The sequence below is a fragment of the Drosophila novamexicana genome, unplaced genomic scaffold, assembly GCF_003285875.2.
Source record: "Drosophila novamexicana strain 15010-1031.04,08,12 unplaced genomic scaffold, DnovRS2.1 tig00000986-arrow-arrow-pilon, whole genome shotgun sequence".
Taxonomy (NCBI): Eukaryota; Metazoa; Arthropoda; class Insecta; order Diptera; family Drosophilidae; genus Drosophila; species Drosophila novamexicana.
In genome coordinates, this window is record NW_020824835.1 from 1,298,256 (window position 1) to 1,319,563 (window position 21,308).

At 38.8% G+C, this 21,308-nt stretch overlaps 1 protein-coding gene across 1 annotated transcript; it reads left to right on the forward strand.

The window, feature by feature from the left end:
• The first annotated feature begins 164 nt into the window (after positions 1-164).
• On the forward strand, positions 165-20,564 carry LOC115765615 (homeotic protein labial). The gene is made up of 3 exons (XM_030709266.1): positions 165-1,440; positions 19,149-19,528; positions 20,298-20,564. The coding sequence occupies exons 1-3, from the start codon at positions 165-167 to the stop codon at positions 20,562-20,564; spliced, it is 1,923 nt and encodes a 640-aa protein (XP_030565126.1).
• Positions 20,565-21,308: the final 744 nt, after the last annotated feature.

The following is a 21,308-nucleotide window of genomic DNA, read 5'->3' on the forward strand; positions in this document are numbered from 1 at the left end:
TGAACTCTTTTGAACCACTCGATGGCTAAAATGTAACTCTTAAATGGTCTTATAATTTTAGGCGATATCAAATTAAGCAACATTTAACCTTAGACACTAATTTAGGCAATTTCCCAACTGGTTTTAGACAATAAAATTTTTTGAGTGCAGTTTTGGCATACAATATGATGGACGTTAGCAGCATGTACGGCAACCATCCTCATCATCATCCTCATGCCACGGCCACTGCCTATGATGGATATGGCAGCAACTACTTTCCCTCCCCGACCCACCACCACCAACAGCAGCAACAACAGCAGCAACAACAGCAGCAGCAACTGCATCAGCAGCAGCAGCTACAGCAGCAAGTGCAGCAGCACCAGCAACTGACCTACAGTGGCTACGACAGCAACTCGCCCAACTACTATCAGCAGCAGCAACAGCTAACGCCACCGCCAGCACAGCACCAGCTGCAGCATCCACTTGCACAGCAGCAGCAACAGCAGCAGCAGCAGCAGCAACTATATCCGCATTCGCATCTGTTCAGTCCCAGCGCTGCGGAGTATGGCATAACCACCACGGCAGCGGTAGCGGCACCCAACAGCACTCCATTGCATCCCACTAGCCACTCGCCCGCCGACTCCTACTATGAGAGCGACTCAGTACACTCCTACTATGCCACAGCCGCTGTGGCAACGGTGCCGCCACCTGCAAACAATTCACCGGTAACCGCGGCCAATGCGACGCAGCAACAACAGCAGCAGCAGCAGGCATTGGATGCGCATGCGCCCATCATTAGCTCCGAGAATGGCATGATGTACACAAATCTGGACTGCCTATACTCGCCCAGTGTGGCACAGCAGGCGCAGACGCAGCCACATGGCTATGGCGGTCAAATGGAGGAGAAATATGCAGCGGTGCTGCATGCAGGTTACGCGGCACCGCCGCCAGGTATGCTGCTGGAGGATCCGGATCCCATGATGCAACTGGCTGCCGGGCAGCAACAGTCGCCGCCGCAGATGTGGCATCATCATCAGCATATGAGCGGTGGCTATCCGCTGGATGCGGGCATTGCCATGGACTATCCACACGCCCACTTGCATCACAGTCTCAGTCATGGCCATCTGGCCAGTTTGACTACCAGCGCGCAGCAGGCACAGCAGCAACAGCAACAACAACAACAGCAGCAACAACAGCAACAGGCAAACAGCTCACAGGCTCAGGTAGTGCCACAGCATTCGATATCACCAAACGGCTCGACCAACTGCATGACCATGGCCCGGAATCATCGCAGCGGTGGCGTCACATCGCCTGGTAGCTCCACCTCATCATCAACAACATCTGCGTCCGCAGCCAACTCCACGCACCAAGCGAGCTCACAATCAAAATCGCCAAATCACGCGGCCAACATTCCAACTTACAAGTGGATGCAGCTCAAACGGAATGTTCCCAAGCCACAAGGTGAGTTTTGCCCCAAGCAAAAGCTATGTTTACCTAATTTAGGTGCTCCCTTCTCTACATACATATATATTTTATTTAAATACATGCCTGCAATTATAAATATCTAATTGGTTTTAGCTAAAGATCTACTAATGTCGTGAGAGAGAAAGGAATTGCCTAAGCAATTACATACGGGGTGTAAATTTATGAAATTAAAGGCAAATTTTATTGTAAATGAAAGAAGTCTCTTTTTCTAGAGCGCAGTAATTGTCGAGCAGAAAGTTAAATAATCTGATGTAAGATTTTTCAAGCCCTTCAAGTTGTCAACTTCGAAAACTGCTTCAAAAGTTTAGATATATCTTCTTTTTTTGGCTTTTCTATTCCTTCATTTCAAATCTGTTTATGTATTGGTACAACCATTAAGTTTTATAATCGGACCTTGGCGTTTGGATTTTGAATATTGAACAATGGCAGAGACATTGGGGCATTAGGGCCTCAAGGGTTTGGAACAGGTCAGAGAGTGGAAGAATTTTTAACGGCGGGTGTTAGAACTGTTGTCTAAATATTTGTTGTTGTTAAGACTTGAATACTCTAAGCCAAATGTTTATATTTTATTTCATAGTTAATGAGGCTAAAGCTATCTGGTTCTAAAGCTGTGATTACAAAAAATCCAAAAAATGCTCAAGACAATTGTTGATTAACTCCCCATTTTTAGTTTAATAAGCTGAGATATAAATTAAGTCTGCGCCAATCAGCACAACTTAATATTAATTACATAATCGCTATAATAAATATTTTTAGGCAAAACACAATAATAGATTCCGCCAATAAGGGCCAATATATTATACATTCCATGTGATTATCAAGGATAAACACATAAACCTTTTAATTAGACCATTAATCATTTTGGCACCTTATTCGAATCGCTTTAACATTCCAAATTTAAAAAATTATAAATATATTGGATATATGGCTAAGAAACTATTAAATAGTTTTAATAATTGCCGTTTCAGCTTTCACCTAAGACCATTTACTAAAGTCAATTTAAACGCTGCCATCAATAGATCACAGCTAACAAAATGAATATATTAAGCCAGTTAAACAAGATATGCCTAATTAGGTGTTTAAAATATTACATACCACAACAAAAAACGCAAAAGGGTAAAACCAAAACAAAATGAAATACAATTTTTAAATCAAAAAAACGATGACTTTCAAAACTGATTGACAGTCCAGATATACGCGAAAGAACCAAGTGCGTCAGACGTCCCACCGAGGGCATGTCACCTAAAAATAAGAATGTCTCTTCAAATGCCAAAGATTTAGCCTGCCGGTCTCTCATAATTTTCGCTGTTTGAGACGCAGTCCCTCTCCCCCCTCCCCCTTATCTACCACTTTGGCATATTTCTTGCATATTTCAGATAATTTTGTCAATGCTGTGCAGTCAGTCAGGTTGTCACTTGTCACGGCGCTGAGAAGTTTTGTATCTTGAAATTAGCCAACTAAGAAAAATACTCAACGGATGATAAACTGAAATTCATGATAAACTGCGCGTTCAGTAATATGGGGAACCTGCGTATATGAAATATAAAATGCATAATTAATATTTTCGTAATTGGGTTTTGATTTTTGTAATCTGTCGATGAATATTTTTAAGCTTAAGAGCGCTTATGTAAATCATTTTGCTGGATATCGAAGAGCTCAAAGCGATTAAATTTTTCTTAATTTAAAAATTTGTCTGATAATTATCTTACCATGGATATTGGATTTATTTATCTCAATCAATGTACAACAAATTTATTTTTATGAAAAATATTAAAAGTAGACGAGTTTTCATTAATTATTAAAGTCAGAATTTTGCGAAAACGTTCTAAACAAGCTAAGTCCATCCCTCAAATATGGCAGAAACAAAAATTTCAAAATTTGTAGTATACAAAACAAACTAATTGTTAGGAACATTTTTTGACAATCCATTGCGGTTTTGAGGGCCGCAAATCTATCCAAAAATATCGATTTCATCAACAATAATTGTAATATATTTCCTATACGCCAAATATTACCATTTGAGATATATGCACCTGATCATCTATTTCGATAAAATATTCTCTTAAAACAGATTTAATTCGTTTTTACCATAATGTATTAGCTTTTTTAGTTTTGTGAAATATCAAATTATATTGGCTGCTATATTGATCTACCTCTAATGAAAGTGATTGATTTGTATCGCATCCCTACTGAATACGTGCTCTGGAGCTTCTCTGAACCTGTTGGGCGAATCGATGTGACAGGCGCATTTGACTTCCAGACCTCGAAACTAGTTAAGGCACTTTACCTGTTGCGACAGCAGCCTTACTTCGATCAGATATCAGCCAGAGCGCTCCTACCACTTACATCTGGAACGTAATCCCCTTGCTACACCAATAATCATACAGATATTTGCTTATTAATGCTGAAAAGTGTCATTTACATGCATCGTTTTCAATTAAACGACGCCAGCGATCCCCACGCGCCGCACCCAAAAGCTGGGAGCTGCGAGCTGCGAGCTGGGATGACAATGACGTGTGCAAGTGGAGGCCAGCTCCATGTCCGAGCCCAAATCCGTATGGGGCGCTTAAACGTCGCGCGTCTCGAGCAAGTCAAACAAACAATTGAAGCGTGCAAGAGCAAGGGGAAAAGAAAAGAAAAGAAAATGAAAAGAAAATGAAAAATCATAATAACATAAAATAAGTATAAAAGAAATGCAGCACGGAATGAAGCTCAAGAATAAAGCCAAGCTACTCACATGGCAGTTGTCGCTGCGACTGAGGCTAAGGCTGTTGCTGTTGCTGGATGCCGATCTGGAAGTCAAGTTGGCTGTCAGAAAAAATGATTATTTAAATAAAGAGTTCTTGTTTGCGACCCGCTGCAACCGAACTGTCACTGAGTCCAACCTCATGAGCTGGACAAGAGACGCAGACGAAGAGCAGGTCTCGTTCTCGATCGCAGTCTTGATCGCCGTCTTGGTCTCGATCTCAGTCTCTGGCTCGGTCTCTGGCTGTGCGCGCACATGCTTGCCTCAGTCCATCTGTCATGTCATCCATTTTCAGCCAGGGAAACAGCATAATCAGCAATCATGGTTATAAATGGTAGCATTCGACATATTGGCATTCACGCACAGCAGAAGCTTGCCAGCAAAATGCGTATTTCGAAATGCCTACATACACTCGCACTCGCACTCACACTCACATTTGCATTCATATTCTTTGCATTCAATTCAATGATCTCTAATGTGTTAATCAGCATTTTTCAATAACCAGACCATATCACAGACACTGGAACGAAAGAGCGGGTAAAAGTGGGTGCGCGGGAATATTGACTGCTAGAAAATGGAAAAGCTCTCCCATGCTACCTCCAGATCAATTCACTGTACACTAGCCAAAGATTAATTGCATTTTTGCTAGGGATTTGCCAGTGACAACTTGGCCGGAATTTGTCAATCGACTGCAAACTTCATATAGACAGAGAACTCAAATTACAAATATAAATCGATAGCTAGATGAGTAAACAGCGGAATGCAGTGAACATTCAAGGAGTAGCTACTCACTCCCCAAGATTTAAATAAATAAACTAAAAATAATATTTAATAAGGAAATAACAAAAGTTGACTTTACTTTCTAAATGTATATATGTTATATGCTCAACAATATATAGCAAATCAAATAATTCAGATGAAAAGGAAAAGTAAACAATATTCAAACTATAAAACTATAAGTATAATATTTAACTTAGAAGCCATTTAATATTATATAGTGAGAAAAAAAACATAAAAGAAACTACAGGGTGTGTTTTTTATGCATATGTTTTAGCCAAGTACTCGATTTCTTACTAGCAATATTTGTAAAAACGAATGTGCTGAAAGGACTTTTAAACTCTTAAAAGCTAATCACTGAGAATCTCTTAGTCGTTATACTTGTTATACTTTACTTCAAAGGGTCAATACAAACAAATTTTTAAATATTTTTAAATGGGTCAAGGGCATTACAAGGAAATTATTAAGATCTATCATACGTTTAAAGTCAGCTTTAAAGTAATTGTAAAACATATGCAATTTTGTATAAAAGTTATCTGGACTTAAGCTTTATCAACTATGCTCCGCCCCACAGCCAGCGCACATTGATTGGGAGTTTTCTCACCCGTTTTATGAGTGCACTTATCTAATACTCGCATAGCCCTAAATCATGCTCCACACGATGTGAGTATTTGTTAACGTTTATTGGACTTTTTATGGGCGCACATAATTGAAAACTGTCCACCGTCTTGTGCCATAACAATTTAATTACTATCCGTAGTTAAATAGTTGTGCCTCGTTTGCAGTTCGGGCTCGTGTTTTATTGTTTTTTAAACGATCTACCACTTTGTCGCGGCATTTCCCCCCTTGGGTGTTGGGGGCGGGGCAACACTCTAGTAACACGCAAACTATGCCAGATGAAAATATGAAATATGAATAGAGCTCACCAAAGTGAACGAAAACGAAACCTAACACAAGAATTAACATAACTGTCGGTCCGACCTGTAACTAGCTGAGTAAAAAACTTGGGCCAAAGTTCGACAAGGTGTTGCTGGGCACGGGGGTAGCTGGCGAGGCATATGGAGGAGTGGTTCGGCCCTAGCAGTTCGTTGTGGCGTATTCAACATTTATTTGATGTGATGTTTTGATATTTCTTGACACCAACACGCGACGGCGGCACAGCGCCGAATGTGCCACAGTGAAATGAATTAATTACGTGCATTTCAAAACAAAACACAAAAAAAAATGGATGAAAAAATACAGAAAACAAAAACCCACAAAAAAAAGGCAGACTATTTAAACGAAATGATATTGTGGATAGAAAAGTGACCACCAGGAATTTGAGATAAGATCAAACGCTTGGCCAAACCAAGCCGAACCGAACCGAACCGAACCGAAAGCCGTACCGAGTCCAGACAGCGGCCCGCCCGCCTGTCTGTCACCGTACGTCACAATGGCTAGTTGGATCGGCCTCGGTCTTGGCCCTCAGACCCAGGGAGCCACCAAAAAACAAAAATAAAAAATACATATCCAAAAAATATGTGCGGCATGTGTCGTGACAAATTTTGTTCGCTCGCGCGCGTTGAGCTAACATTTTTGAAAGCGTGTTATTAAATTCCCTTCCAACGGGGTAAAGGGTCAGCACGGGGTTGTGCCATCAACATATTCGGAGTAGCAACTGCGGCTTTTCCTTTTCCTTCAGATTGGAATCGATTTGTAAACTGATAAACGCCACAGTACTTACATTAATTACCACTTAAGAGTGTGGTGCTATCAGTGCCCAGAAACGAATCCGAATCCGCATACAAACTCTTTTTCCCGGTCGCTCTCTTTCTCTCTCTCTTGGTCTCTTTCTGGACTGGCCTGCAACACTTACACACCTCAAATGTCAGTTCTCATAAAAGTTTTTGAGATCAGGCATGACATGAGAAGCGCATTAGCGGCCTTTCATGACAGCCAGAGACATGCCCAGCCACAGAAATCCGCAACAGGGCTGCGCCCTTGAAGGCAGTCAGTATCTCCATGCTGGTGCCCAGTTCCTGTTCCAATTCCATTCCCCATATTATAAGCCAAACATTGCCTGCATTAAAGGATACTCGAGGGTGCGTTCGTCTTGTTATGTAATATTACCCAAAAAAAAAGAGAAAAGAATGAGAATAATAATATTGTCATCCAGTGGCCTGTCGCCAGTTGATTTTTCCGCTGGCTGTTTGCCTTTTTGGACATGTCGTGCAAACAGTGCGCCAAGCGAGGAGGATATCTTATCTTTTGTTTGCATTCGCATAAGGTTCTCCTAGCCGATGGCACAGTCTGACCGTGGCGTCTGCCCGGCTGCCTTTAATACTTTTCAAGTGTATAATTTACTAAATTATATAAGTATCCAGTTACGTGCCAGGCGCACATAAACACACAAGCACAACATATAGTTGACCCGATAAAAACGCTTCAATATCTGCTTAACAAAGTTGCACACACTCATGACATAGATATATATTTGGTTGTATGTATGTGTATCGATCAATGGTCACTGATAAAAAGCGTAAACAACTAATTATATATATACATATTTATCAAGCGAAAAGTTCAGTTGTTTGACATTGGCGTAGAAATTTTAGTTTTAAATTGGTATTGCAACTTTTCTATCAAGTGTGAAACTCTGAACCCAATGTGACAGTTGATAATAGTCATCAAGCTACGACGGACAGACAGACAGACGGACATGGCTAGATCGACTCGGCTATTGATGCTGATCAAGAATATATGCACTTTATGGGTTCGGAAATACTTCCTTCTGCCTGTTACATACATTTGGATTTTGCACAAATACAATATACCCTTATACACATTTTTAATGGGTTCAGGGTATAAAAAAAATAGTAATAAAAATAATAATAATATTAATTATTATTATTATTATTATTATATAAATTATTATTATTATTATTATTTTTATTTTAATAATAATAATAATAATAATAATAACAATAATAGTAATAATAATATATTAAAAGAAATCATAGTAAAATTAATAAACAGTTGAACAAATCTATATGCCAAAAATATTTTTATAAAGCATTTTCCAGCACTTGTGATGTATGTTTGCAAAGCACAAAAATATGTTTGCTTGTCAATAGTTAAAAAAATATATATATATATATTTCACTTAGAATTGATGTGCACTTATTTTTAAAGCAAATAGGGAATAGTTTTGGAATATTTTAATATTTTATAAATATTAATATTTATAATTTTCCAAAACAAATATATTAAGTGTGGTGAACTGGGTGAAAAACTTCGTCTCTTAAAAAATACTCCAAACGGTATTCCCTGAACAAGCAATTAACACTCAATACAGTTGAAACTATCATAATACAAAATCGGAACTCTGTTCTGATAGGAAGAAGGGTGGGGGTCTGTGCCCATGCATCATTTGTACTGCCACTGGGCTTTGTTATTTTAAATCATGTCGGCATAAATATCCAAATGGCATTTCGATGTAACGAGAAAAAATATAAAAATAAATAAATAATTACAAATCAAACGAAAACAACAACAAAATACATTTCGCTGCTTAAATGAATCATTTGACAAAACAAACAGTAGTCGGCTAACAATTTAAGCTGCTCACATTACGATTATGCCCGGCTATAGACAATAGACAACTGGTTCGGCAATACTCCGGACTTGTAGATAGTGCAAGCAGAACAATACCCGGTTACATTTGCTCTCCAAATGTTGCGGTGCTCTTTGAAACAAGTTTTTTTTTTTTTGATTCCGGCTCTCCAAAGCACACGCATTTAGCCAATGATCTGCAAATCAAAGGGGCCGCAACGCCCCATTGGACATGTCTCCTCTGAGCCCAGAGCTCTACAATTGTCTCTCGCTAGGCGCGCCAACATGTGAAGGTGATTTCATGCCCGGGCACTACGAAATTCCCAACCGCATTCATTCGCGTTTATTGGGCATGGGCCATTCGAGAGCGGTGCGTGTTCGGCAGCAAACGGTTTCAGCAGATAAAAGTTAAACGAAAGCTGTCAATTTGAAGTTTCTTTGTTTGGATTTTATCATTGTTTAGCTATTTTTGTTATTTTTCATACCCTGTACCCGCTGAAAATGGGTAAAAGAGGGTGTTATGTATGTAACAGGCGGAAGCAGGCTTCTCTGACAGTATAAAGTTCTAGGAAGGAATATAGCTAGAGATTTGAAGTTTGGAATACGAAAAGAAGGGTCTTGTGTATGTAACTGGCGGAAGGAGGCTTCCATTACTAATCTATGGCCAAAAAAGGAGCTTGAAATTTGAAGTTCCTAAAATTCGAAAGAGTGTGTCATGTATTTAACAGGCGGAAGGGGGCTTCTCGGAAGGTATATTCATCTAGGGAGGCATATAAATGCTAGATATTTGAAATTTGGAACGTAGCTATCCTATCCATGCGCATCGATATCTCCCCTCGAGTCCAGAAAATTGATAAAAGAATCGATTTGCAGATTTGGTTAAATTAGCATATCACGATCTTAAATTGGAATCTATGCTCTTGCATCAGAGGCGCTGGGTAGTGGGCATTTCCTGGTCGGGCAATGCTGACTAGAGCACTCTTATTTGTTTTCTCTGTATCAATTGTGAAATGGCGATATCGAACGCATTAAAGTAGTGTCACCGTGATACGCACGTACCTGAGCCTCAGTACCAGTTCCCTCCGGTCCGATAACAACAATGGACACCGCTTGACGCCGCAGGGCTTTAAAGTGGACACTCTAGTGGCCTCTGGTATTAGGGCTGTACGCTTGAACTTCAGTTGGCGTTGCGACACGCGCTGCTAGATTCATTTGAATGGAGCTAATTGATGGATGTATCTGCAGGTGCTACACAGTGTTGGCCTAGCTGATTTAAAGTATTAACTGTATGACACTTTATTGGCTTAGTTAGACGTGCAAGTTTTAAATTTCGTAAAATATCGATCTGGGTTCATTGTTTCTATAATTTCCACTTTAAAGTGGATGGTACTTGGCTTTAATACTGAGATTAAACAATCGTATACAACATTTTTTAACCAGATTGTATGCTATAAAAAATTTAGACAACAAATATGTTTGTTATCTTGTAAAGCTTCAAGAATTGAAAGTATTGAACTTTTTTGTACACCTTTTTAAATGAATTAAACCAAATTAAATCAAAATACAAAACAAATTTTTATGTGTTACAGATTGTTCATCTTAAAATGGACTTTTTTTTAAGTTTTCTTTTGTTTTCCAAACAAAATATCTTGAACCGTTAGAATGGGAATATATTCACTACTAAAAGCTCTATTTATTTAAAAGACAAGAATATCGTTACGATCAACTTTTTGCTCCCTTATGATTATAAACAAAGTTGTTAACTAGATAATATAGACGTCTATTGTTGTAAATGGAAATTATCCAAGAGAGTCTTCACGGCTGTCCTGAACTTCTGTGAAGATAGGTAGCTCTTATTGAATAAGAACCTTTAAAGTCAAGTTAATTTGGGTAATTTTTAGAATGTAGTAAAAATATGTTTAACCTCTTTTGTCGCACCTTCGCCCTTGCACTAAGCAGGCACCTCCCTTGGCCCTATTTCGGTTTGCATAAGCAAACTCTTAAAATAAAACAATTACAGATATAATTGTAGGAATACATTGAAATAAAAACGCTTATAATTGAAATACCCCTACTTATCTAGGCACGTATTTTGTGACGTTTGCTTCCATCCGAAATTTTCCAACCTTAGACATAAAGTCGCCAAATAGGACCGGATAATAATACACTTATATTTCAGGTAGCATAGGTGCTAACCTGATAATGCCAAAATGTTTTAGATTAGACTTGTGTATCTATTTTTATAAAATTCACTAGAAAGCTACTTCCAATTGTTAAAATAAGAACTGACTAAGTTTACAGACAGTAGTGAATACTTCGGAGTTGGGTGAGTATGCGTGTGTTTGTGTTTGTGTGTGTGAGGCACAGCTGCTTGGTATGGCTGTGTGTGTGCGTGTGAGTGAGTGTTGTGTTAATTCAATTCAATGGCAGAAAAAAAGTAAAATCTTAATTCGAATAATACATTCTGACAACATGACGGATCACCAACGAAAATGCAGAGCCACACACACACACACACACACACACACGCACAAGCACAACAAATGGCATAGTAGATGCCCATAGTTTCCCTTTTGTTATTTTGTATGTACTTAGATGTACCTAAATCTCTCAGTGTGTGCGTGTGTGTATATAGGTGCGTATGTGTGTATGAAATTCTCATTTGACACAGCCAGAGTTCTATAGAAATAAGGGTGCTCGATAAAAGCCAAGAAAAAATGGCTGCCAATGCCAAATGTGGGTTGACATGTATATAGTTGGTACGTGCGTGCGTGTGTGTGTGTGTGTGTGTGCGTGCCAATGGCTGACAGTCAACACTTTCAGTGCTCCAAATTGAAATCCACTTGACACGCTCCACCCGCCCGCGCCTCTTTTTTTGCGCCTGCTGCCAGCGTCTTTGACGATTTAATTCAATTAATGCCGCATTCGTGTAAGCTTTTGGCATACGACGAATATTGATGCACACGCACATATAGACATATATTTATGTATAATATGTATAATATATATATATACATATAAAGTCTATAGCATGTCTATAAGTATTTGCAAATTAAAATGTCAACAAAACAAATTTGAAAACATTTGAGTCTCAAGTGCCGCCGACAACGTGGAAGACGCAGAGGACACTATTTCAGACGCTGTTCGTCCTTTGGCAATTTTGTTGCTGGGCTTTAAAATTTTCGACAATGATGCTAATGTCATCATCAATCTTCGTGCGAAAATTCAGCAAGGCAGAAACACACACACGGAGAGTGAGAGGGAGAGTGGGCAGGCGGAACACCCCGTCTAAGACTGTCGCCTTCGATATTGGCCAATGTGCTAATGCTCTGGCATAGGCCGACATTCTTTTTTTGGTTTTCCTGCTCAACATTTTTCATTAGACAAATTAACAAATTTAGCTGACTTTGTAGCTGCTTGTGGTGCGGGGTTGGCTCTTGGCTGTTGGCTGTTGCCGCCGACAAGTGGCATTAGCTCCGCTTGGCAGCTTGACTTGTTTACATGAGATAATTTCAATATAATAAATCATTTTGCCTTGTGTACCACCGCACATTTTCTCAAAAATATCGAATCAGGCAAATGCAGCGCCATTTTAGAAATAGAACAACATACTATTTGTCGGCCGTGGATTTGGACTGTCAGCCCGAAAGAGTTACGAGCTTACCATTTGCCATATACCTTGGCTCAAAGTCCTCATTTGTTGTGGTTGTTGTTATTGTTGACTCACCGAAACGTCACAATTAGAATTGACTTTTCGACTGTTTAACAAGTTGTTTGAGTTCCAGATATGCCTTATAGATACAGGACTTTTGCCATGAATCACGTTCCATTTCAACATGATTCATATTTCACAATTATGAAACTAAACTAATAGCATTAAAGTGAGATTATTATGTTGTAATTTAGGTTTGGCAGCAATGGAACTATGTGGTGGTCCATATCGATCGTTTAGTAAGTAGTTCCGTATAAAGTTATTATTTATTAATTTTTAATTAGCTGGCTTGATGTGCGGGGTTTGATTTATTAAAATAAAAACTAAAAGGTCGTTTACTCTATCGAATTTTCTTTACTAAAAATAATAATTATGACCTTCAGGTAAAGCATCGAAATAGCCCTAGAATATCGTGGAATTAGAGCCCGGAACCATCTGATATACAATACGCATATTGAATAATGCGATTTCCATAAGAAACAAGAAACTTGTTTGGAGCACTATCTAGAATTTATTTAAAAATCGCATCGCAGAAGCTCCAACATCTGAAGATAATCACATCGCAATTTATTTCAGTGTAGTTTCAGCTACTTTTAATTTAATTCAAATCGTTTTGATGATTACAAATGTCATTATTTACAATGTAATTAAGTTTTATTTATTTTTAAAGCAAGTTCCAAGCGGACAGCAATATTTAGTACTTATTAGAATCTTAAGATGTATTATATCGAGCTTGTTGTTTCCAAAACGATGCTAATAAAAACCAAGTATTTTTACATTAGGAATCTGTAACATAACAACAAGGTTTGTTCGATTTTTGATAGTCTGGCTCTGCAGAAGAGTACTTAAAATGTTGCCACCAATTTCTGGCTCTATACTCAAATTGAAGAATAGCTAGAAATAGTCCCGACAATCAGACGGCCTTCTGGTAATTGAAATGATGAGCAAATATTGTTCGATTGAACTCGACCTAACACACACACTTTCCATCTATTGTGACCGATATAAACGCACATTTCAATTTGTTGGCAGTCCACACACACACACACACACACACGTGCGACTTCTTATCTAGAAAAACCAAATAATGTCCAAATTCTCAGCTACTGGAATTCGATTTTCGATTCTGGTAATCTAGGGAAACAGTAGCCAAAATATTGCTATTAACGCTTCTATAAGGTAAATAGGTGCGTATCTATAGATTTGTGTAGCCAAAATATTGCTATTAACGCTTCTATAAGGTAAATAGGTGCGTATCTATAGATTTGTGTAAATATTTAAATTTTGTAAAGAAAACCTGGCACACACGGGAAAGACAAACATGAACAAACGGAGATGTTCGATAAAAAAAATGTCGAAACTTCTTCCGGCGCGACAGACAACAGATATTTAATGGGGCGCCATTTGGTATATGTTTAAAGTGAGTTTATGTTTGAGTTTCGGAGTTTTTCCACTCAAATCAAACTTAAACCCTTTGTTAAACAATTTTCACGTGTATCCATAATGTTACAGATCGTGACTAATAAGCCACGGGGTGTCCCCACAGCCAAACAACTTTCAATTAATATGGAAACTTTTCTGGAATATGTACATATATGTTAATGCCTATATGAAGGTACATACAATGCAGGTATATTTTGTGCATTTCATGTTCAAAACAAAAAAAAATGAACCGAAACTGCAGCATTGCATGACATGTGAGAAGTTCAAGTTGACAGGCGGCCAATAAAACTGACAGCATAAATGGATTGGATTAGTGAGTTTTGTGAGTTTTAGTCAAGTCAGCGAACGCATTGAAATGACCAAAATGACCAAAATGAGAGAAAGCATTTTCCAGCCAAATATGTTACACACCCCCGCACTCAAATGGTACACAGTTTACCAAAGAGTTAAATAGGGGGTAGATGAGTCAATTAGTCCTGCGAGCTATAAGAATACCCTTTTCATGGGTATTTAAAATTTGTCACCAAATGTGTGCGGCCTGCCATCTCCTATTACTATCATTCTATCTAAACACAGCATTTGCCTATCACATTTTATAGGGAAATAATCATAATAAAAACAATATATATCTTATATTTTAAATTTGATAAAAAATTATCATATTATATTAAATTATTATATTATATTAAATTGAATAATTATATTATTGTGCTGACACTTATTAAAAAAAATAAAGGAGAAATTTTTGACAAGAATTTATTTAAATACCAAATGTAAATATATTTTATTAACACTGTAAGTGTATTTGGTCTGCGGCACTCTCAAACACACATATTCCATTCGTTGTTTGGATTTAGTTTGACTGACCTTTCGCTTATTTGGCCTATGGTCAGCTGGCACTCGGCCCAGGATCTGACCATCTGCTGACCTTAGCACACAGTCGCATTCGGCGCATATTGCGAAATGTTGCTGCCCGAATGTCCCGAATGTCAAATAAGGTTTAGCAATTTTGATTTCTACTGACAGCAGGCCATAAATTATATATACTTTGAATCGTTTAACTGCCTAGGTGATCAATCAAATCGTCACCAATATAACATACTAAGCCCAAAGCGCGATCGTCCAAAATTTGTTTTGCCACCGTGCATTTATGATTGCGATTAGGCAGCCACTGGCTAATTGTCGTCTGCTGTTGCTTGAGCAAGCAATTAAAACAATTTACTTTTAATTGCAATATAATTTTCTATTTGCACTCGAATTAAGGCACATTATCAACTGAGCTGCTGCCAGACGCCAGAGCCCACATCGGACGCTCGTGCACTGCCCGACGTCTGCCCAGTTAATCGCCATCGGCCTCGCCCATCCGCCCTCCCCTTCACCCGCTCTGTAATGCATGCCCAGACTAGCCTATGGCTGGGGGGGATCTGTGTAAAGTGCCACTGGCGCCTACATATCATACCATTGATAATATCGCACCAAAATGGCCGCCAATTGTTGAGTCACTTTGTTTGGGCAACGCAAAAAGTTTAATTTACTTGATTTTGTCCAGATCCACTTTTCAACAATTTGTTGTATTTTAATTCGATTATATATGCAAGCACTTAAATATATTTTACTTTTGTGCAAATCCTATACACAATCCGTTTAGAATTTCTAATAAAGCAATTTTATTTGAAACTAAATAAAAAATTGACTTTCTTGTAGATAAAAGTTTTCGGATTTTTATTCATGAGCTTTTATTCAAATTTGGAATTGGCTGTGTTCTAAGATAAGTACTCGGCATTTATTCTATATAAGTATATAACCCAACCAATGTGTTTATCAATATAGATAAATTTACATTATTTCATGTTTTTGTAAGTTGTGAAAATATCAAGTCTGCAAAACGAGTTTGAGCAAAACGACAATATTTGCATGAATTTGACATTGCTTTATTAATCTTAAATCTTAAATGCAAAGATGAAAATTGAATTGTTGCATTTAAAACTGCAGGAAATGGTACAAGCCCAGATTTTAAAAACATTCAGCGTTCAAAATGTGAATAACCAGCATTTCAATCCAAAACTTTCTGCTTCGCATTAATTCAAACCATTTGTTAAACATTTTCGTTCGTTCGGGTTTGCAGCCCTGGTAGATATACTACATCACAATAATCCAAGGAACTGATATGATAAATTTTGGCACATAGAGCCATCATCAAGACAGTTTATCTATCAAGTTTTAGTTTGATTCTATCACATCACGATACCATGATGATGAATTGTTCGCGATCAGTTAACCCGGCTCTTAAGCAACTCATAACTAATCCCCAGAGCTAGCCATGTTGTAAAACACTTGAGACTTTCATTCACTTTCTTTTCACACGAGAATTTATCAAAGTTATGCAAAAGTCAACAACAAGAATTGAGTTAAACCTGCAGTTGTAATTAAAGCTAGTTGCGATGTTATCAAATTACATTGACTTTGTTGCCATCTAAGTGATGGTGCCTTGCCCTCCATGCCACATACCCCCGCAAGCACACCCGCACACGTGCAACCCGAAGCCACTCGGGCACCCTCAGAGCTGTTGTTGCTGCTGCTGTTGCTGCAACTTCTGTTCTTGTTTACATTGATTGTCAGCAGTGTCATTTAAGCGCCATGCCACCATGGCACCATGGCGCTTAGCAGCCGCTCGCCCGCGCCGCCGCCGCCCGTGCAAACACACAGTTGCTGCCAGCGGATGGCCTTGTGCATGTGCACCGGGTGAGTCCAAGCATAACTGAGTTGCCCGTACATTTCTTCAACACTGTCAACAGTAGTCGCAGTTGGCGTAGACGGAGACGAAGCCGCCGACGCCGGCAACAGCAGCAGCAGCAGCAGCAACAGCAACAGCAGCAGCAGCAACAGAGGCGGCGACACGTCAGCTCTGCATTGCATGCATTCAAGTGGAAGCGATCCACCGATAATGCTCTCTAAAACTAATATTACACAGTAGATATCGTTTGGCGCCGGACGCGGACGCCAGTATAAGGCGACAGTGCCGCCGCCAACTGGCCGCGACATGTTTGACATGCCGTGCGACACCAAGCAGAGCGCACAGTTAACCAGCAAATGCTCTGGCAGCTCCATGCCCGTAACCCATACCCAATACCCAATACCCAATACCCAATGCTCAATACTCGATACCCATACCCATTACCCAAATGCCGGGGCATTGATAACCGGAATGCGACATTCAGTCGCTGCCGTTTGTTTGCTGGAAAATTCAAATGTAGCCCAAGCCACTCACCACGTAATCCTTGGGCTTGTTTTCTTAGACATGCCTGCTGCTGTACGAGTGTGAGTTTGTGTGTGTGCAGTGTGCAGTGTGTTTATGCATTACGATAGGAGTTTTGAGTTCGACTTGAATTTCCAACGTCAGCGGCTTATCGACCCCCCTTCCCCTTCCCCTTCACCCTGCTACCTCTCCGGCGCTACTGTGCAAATTGAGCCACAGTGGCCACCATCTGGATCCGCCAAATGGCTTCTCTTTTGCAGTAGGTGTCATAAATTCATCATTCATTGGCGTGCTCCGCGTGGACGGCATATTTTTTTATTATTATTTTTGTTTCGTATTATTTATGATATCGCTTATTTGATTTATTGTGGCCCGTCACCTATTGCCGAAAACCCAGCCGAATGCAGAAAATGCCCAACTACTTGCGATCATAATACTTGAATATTGTTGTTCGTAAATTACCTGGAGCCCAGTCCAGCTGCCGGTCACCTTTTAACTTAAGGCTAATCGTCGTTCCAATAATAATGAACACTTACGCGTCATTATTGCTACTTAATGCTTATTAATTGATTTATTCGAATGAAACTTTCATTTAGATTTATGATTGTGTGAAAAGGTTTTTTACAACCACCCATTGGCTGGATCAGTTATTTTTATTTTTTATTGTACATGAACAAAATAAAGCGTTCGCTGACTCAATTGCCCCAGATGAGCATCATTAATTCGAATAACAACATGTTCTTTATGTTCTTACAAGTTATGTTTATAAAGCTCTCGTCTGGACGTTTTTTGCTTATCAGATTCTGGTTTATTGAATTCAATAAGTATTGTTTAATATTCTGTAAATTTCGTTTTTTCTTGTGTACATTTTTATTTACAAAAATTCGAAGTAGTTTTGTTTTTTAGAAGGGAATATTATTAAGGATATCCCATATGTAATTGGAATCGAAAATTTAGCTCAAAACCTATTTTTGAAATTCTGATTAAAACATGAATCTTTATGAATACATACTTAATAAAATATATACCAATCTAGTTTTAAAATATTGTCTTTAGATAAAAGACATTATAACAAACTCAAAAACCAAATTGTATAAAAAACAGCAATAAAATTTCTACAATATAAAGAAAATGTTTTTGCTGCAATACAGAAAAGTTCATTATTTGGTTAATTAATGTAATTTTTATTTAAAATATTTTTCTTTAGTCCATTAACTTAAATAGCTCTTTTCTCTCTCTTCTTATAATTATTAACTAATTTGTTGATTGATCGCTATAGAAACTAGTCGTAGAATAAAAGGATTACATACTTAGCATTAATTATAGATTTCGCCCTTTTCAAATACCAAGTCTAAGAACCTTGGAAGACTCTAATTTAGCTCCAATATCATTTTGCAGCTTTGCCAAAGATTTAGCTTGTATAGCGCCAAACTGGGGCAGGTTATTTGGGAGGCTAATTGAAAAAACCTGCTCTATGAAGAAAAACGTTTTCCATGCATATGTTATTACATATTTATCTCTAACTGGCATACCTTAGGGATTTGTTACATTTCTTATATTCGATCTAAACGAAAAACAATTTTCTGCTTATTCTCTACAATTGGGCATAACTGTTTGACATGTCCTTACGAGGGACATTTCCTTAAAAAAAATTCACTAAAACTAGTCAAACCCCCGAATACAAATACAGCATACACAATTCCCGTACCACCCACAAATAAAATTTATTTTCTTGCCTAAGATAAAGTCAAACCCGCTGTCAGGATAATCCCAATATTTTCAAACAAACCTATTAGCCACATTAAATCCTTCTATGGAAAGGGCAGAGATTATTTTCATCATCGTCGGCTTTAGCCACGGGGCGCATGTCAAATTATGAATAAAATGCAAAATCACGCAAAGAGCAAAAGTCAAAGGCACGGCCCAAAAAAAAAAAAAAACACACACACACACACAATGCCCACAATGATTATGGTTAGGCTCGAACCCAGAGAGCGAGGGTCTTCGTCTCTCACACTGATTAGCTGCGACAGCTAGAGATCAACGCCAGGGGATCACTCAGCCCAAAAACCACAACAAATGCCAAGGCAGCTAACTGAATGATGCTTTCTTTCTTTTCTTTGCTAACCTCGTCTCTGCTCTCCTCCTTTACCTTCCAGCACCGAAACTACCTGCCAACATGAGCAACATGCACGATTACCAGCTGAATGGTCACCTCGACATGTGCCGCGCCGGCAACGTTGGCGGCAGCGCTGCCGTCTTGCCCATCCAGAATCCACTGCTGCTGTCAAACAATGCGGCCGCGGGCAGCGCATCCAGCGGCCTGGGCGTGGGCCTAGCCAGCGGCAACGGTGCTGCCGGTGCCAGTGCCGGGGTTGGCCTCAGCGGCTGCAGTCTATCCTCCACGAACAACTCGGGTCGCACCAACTTCACAAACAAACAGCTGACCGAGCTGGAGAAGGAGTTCCATTTTAATCGTTACTTAACGCGCGCTCGCCGCATCGAGATTGCCAATACGCTGCAGCTAAACGAGACGCAGGTGGGTCACAGCTGAAACCAATTTCTTATTCTAAATTTAAATACTGATGACACAAGCTGAAAGTGGTAAAAGAACATAAGACTATTTAGGAAAAACAGAAAGCTCCAACAGACTAGAGAGAATTGAAAATAATAACAAAACACAGTATAAGCCGAGTTCAATAAAATATCATTGCATATCAGAAAGCTTTAAAAGCTTTCAAGTGCCTTAAAGCAGTCAAAAATTATCAAAGCTTTTAAAGCTGATATGACCACCGAAAAACAGGCACTTAAAAATTGAATTTATTTGTTCGTATTTCGTATTTGAGTTTTGATTATTAAAGCTTTCACGAGCCTTCAAAGCTTTCAACATTAATCAAAGCTTTTAAAGCTGAAAAACTGTCAGCTAAAACAGGCAATTTTCACTTCGTACTTGAGTTTGAGAAATTAAAGCTCTCATGAGCTTTTAAAGCTGTCAAAAATAATAACATTGTAATAGACAAACCAGCTGCTGAACAAAACAAAACAAATGAAAAAAAAGTGACTAGAACAAGTGAATATTACCATCAATTTGTGAAAAAGTCTAAGCTTTCACTCAATAATCGATCATTTAATATGGATAGATATAAACGAAGATATCAATCGACCGGAAGTTCGGTCACCCACATTGATTAATGAAGCTTCCTAGTTTCGCACCAAAGTTGCCCATAATTAATCCAAGCCACATTCAACTAGTGTCACTGCCACAATATCAAGTTCGAATCAATCTAATGTATATTTTCAATCAACAGGTCAAAATATGGTTTCAGAACCGCCGCATGAAGCAGAAGAAGCGCGTCAAGGAGGGTCTCATTCCGGCGGACATTTTAACGCAGCACAGCTCACCCGTGATAACTGAAAAGCAGCCACAGCAGCAACAGCAGCAACAGCAGCAACAGCAGCAACAGCAACAGCAGCAACAACAACAACAACAGCCCGAGTTGAAGGCTTCGGAATTGGCCAGCAATGAGCTGCCAGCAACAGCAGCAACAACAACGGCCGCAGCCAAACAGAGTTGAACAATTTCCATTGTTGCTGTTGTTGCTGCTGCTGTGGTGGTTGCTGTTGTTGTTGTCGTTGTTCTTGTTTTTTAATATACCCTGTACACAAATGTATATAAAAAAGGGCTTACTGTTTTTATGCAAACAGGCAGAAGAAGTTATCTGCGATCCCATAAAGCCGAGTCGATCAAGCTCCGCCTGTCCATCTATTTGACAGTCTGTTTGTCCGTCTGTCTGTATGAATGCATCGAGCTCAAAGAGTATTCAAATTTTAAAAGTAGCTGCATTCACAAACTCGATCAGCAACGATTTAAGATTGGATCTTTTGACTATATCTTTGGTATACACACCAAATTATGTGTGAGAGATGTAAAGAGATCAAGAACATTTCACATTTTTGATTTAAAAAAAAACACATTTGTTGGGGCATAACCCACTCATTTGATGGCCATTTTTATCCTTTGAAATAAATTAGGAAACGAACTATTAACGGCTGACTTATTCAAGGAAAAGGAGAAGCACAGTGGCAAGGATCTCGGTGCCGTGTACAGGGTATCTCCAGGTCGGACGCACCCGACCTGATCACTCTTGTTTTTTGTTGTTATTATTGCTGTTGTGTGAGAATTGCCAAATGTCGAGCGCATTTTGTTGTGATAAATAAGTAATTAAAAAAAGGCAAAAAGTAAAAAAAAAAAAAAAAACAAATATATTTAACCTTAAATTAAAAATATTATGTCGTACGTGTAGCCAATTAAATGAATA

Bases quoted from the DNA above. Each gene is read 5' to 3' on its own strand.
- LOC115765615 (XM_030709266.1), top strand. From the start codon at position 165: ATGATGGACGTTAGCAGCATGTACGGCAACCATCCTCATCATCATCCT. The intron at 1,441-19,148 runs GTGAGTTTTGCC...TTTACCTTCCAG, and splicing joins GAATGTTCCCAAGCCACAAG to CACCGAAACTACCTGCCAAC. The intron at 19,529-20,297 runs GTGGGTCACAGC...TTCAATCAACAG, and splicing joins TGCAGCTAAACGAGACGCAG to GTCAAAATATGGTTTCAGAA.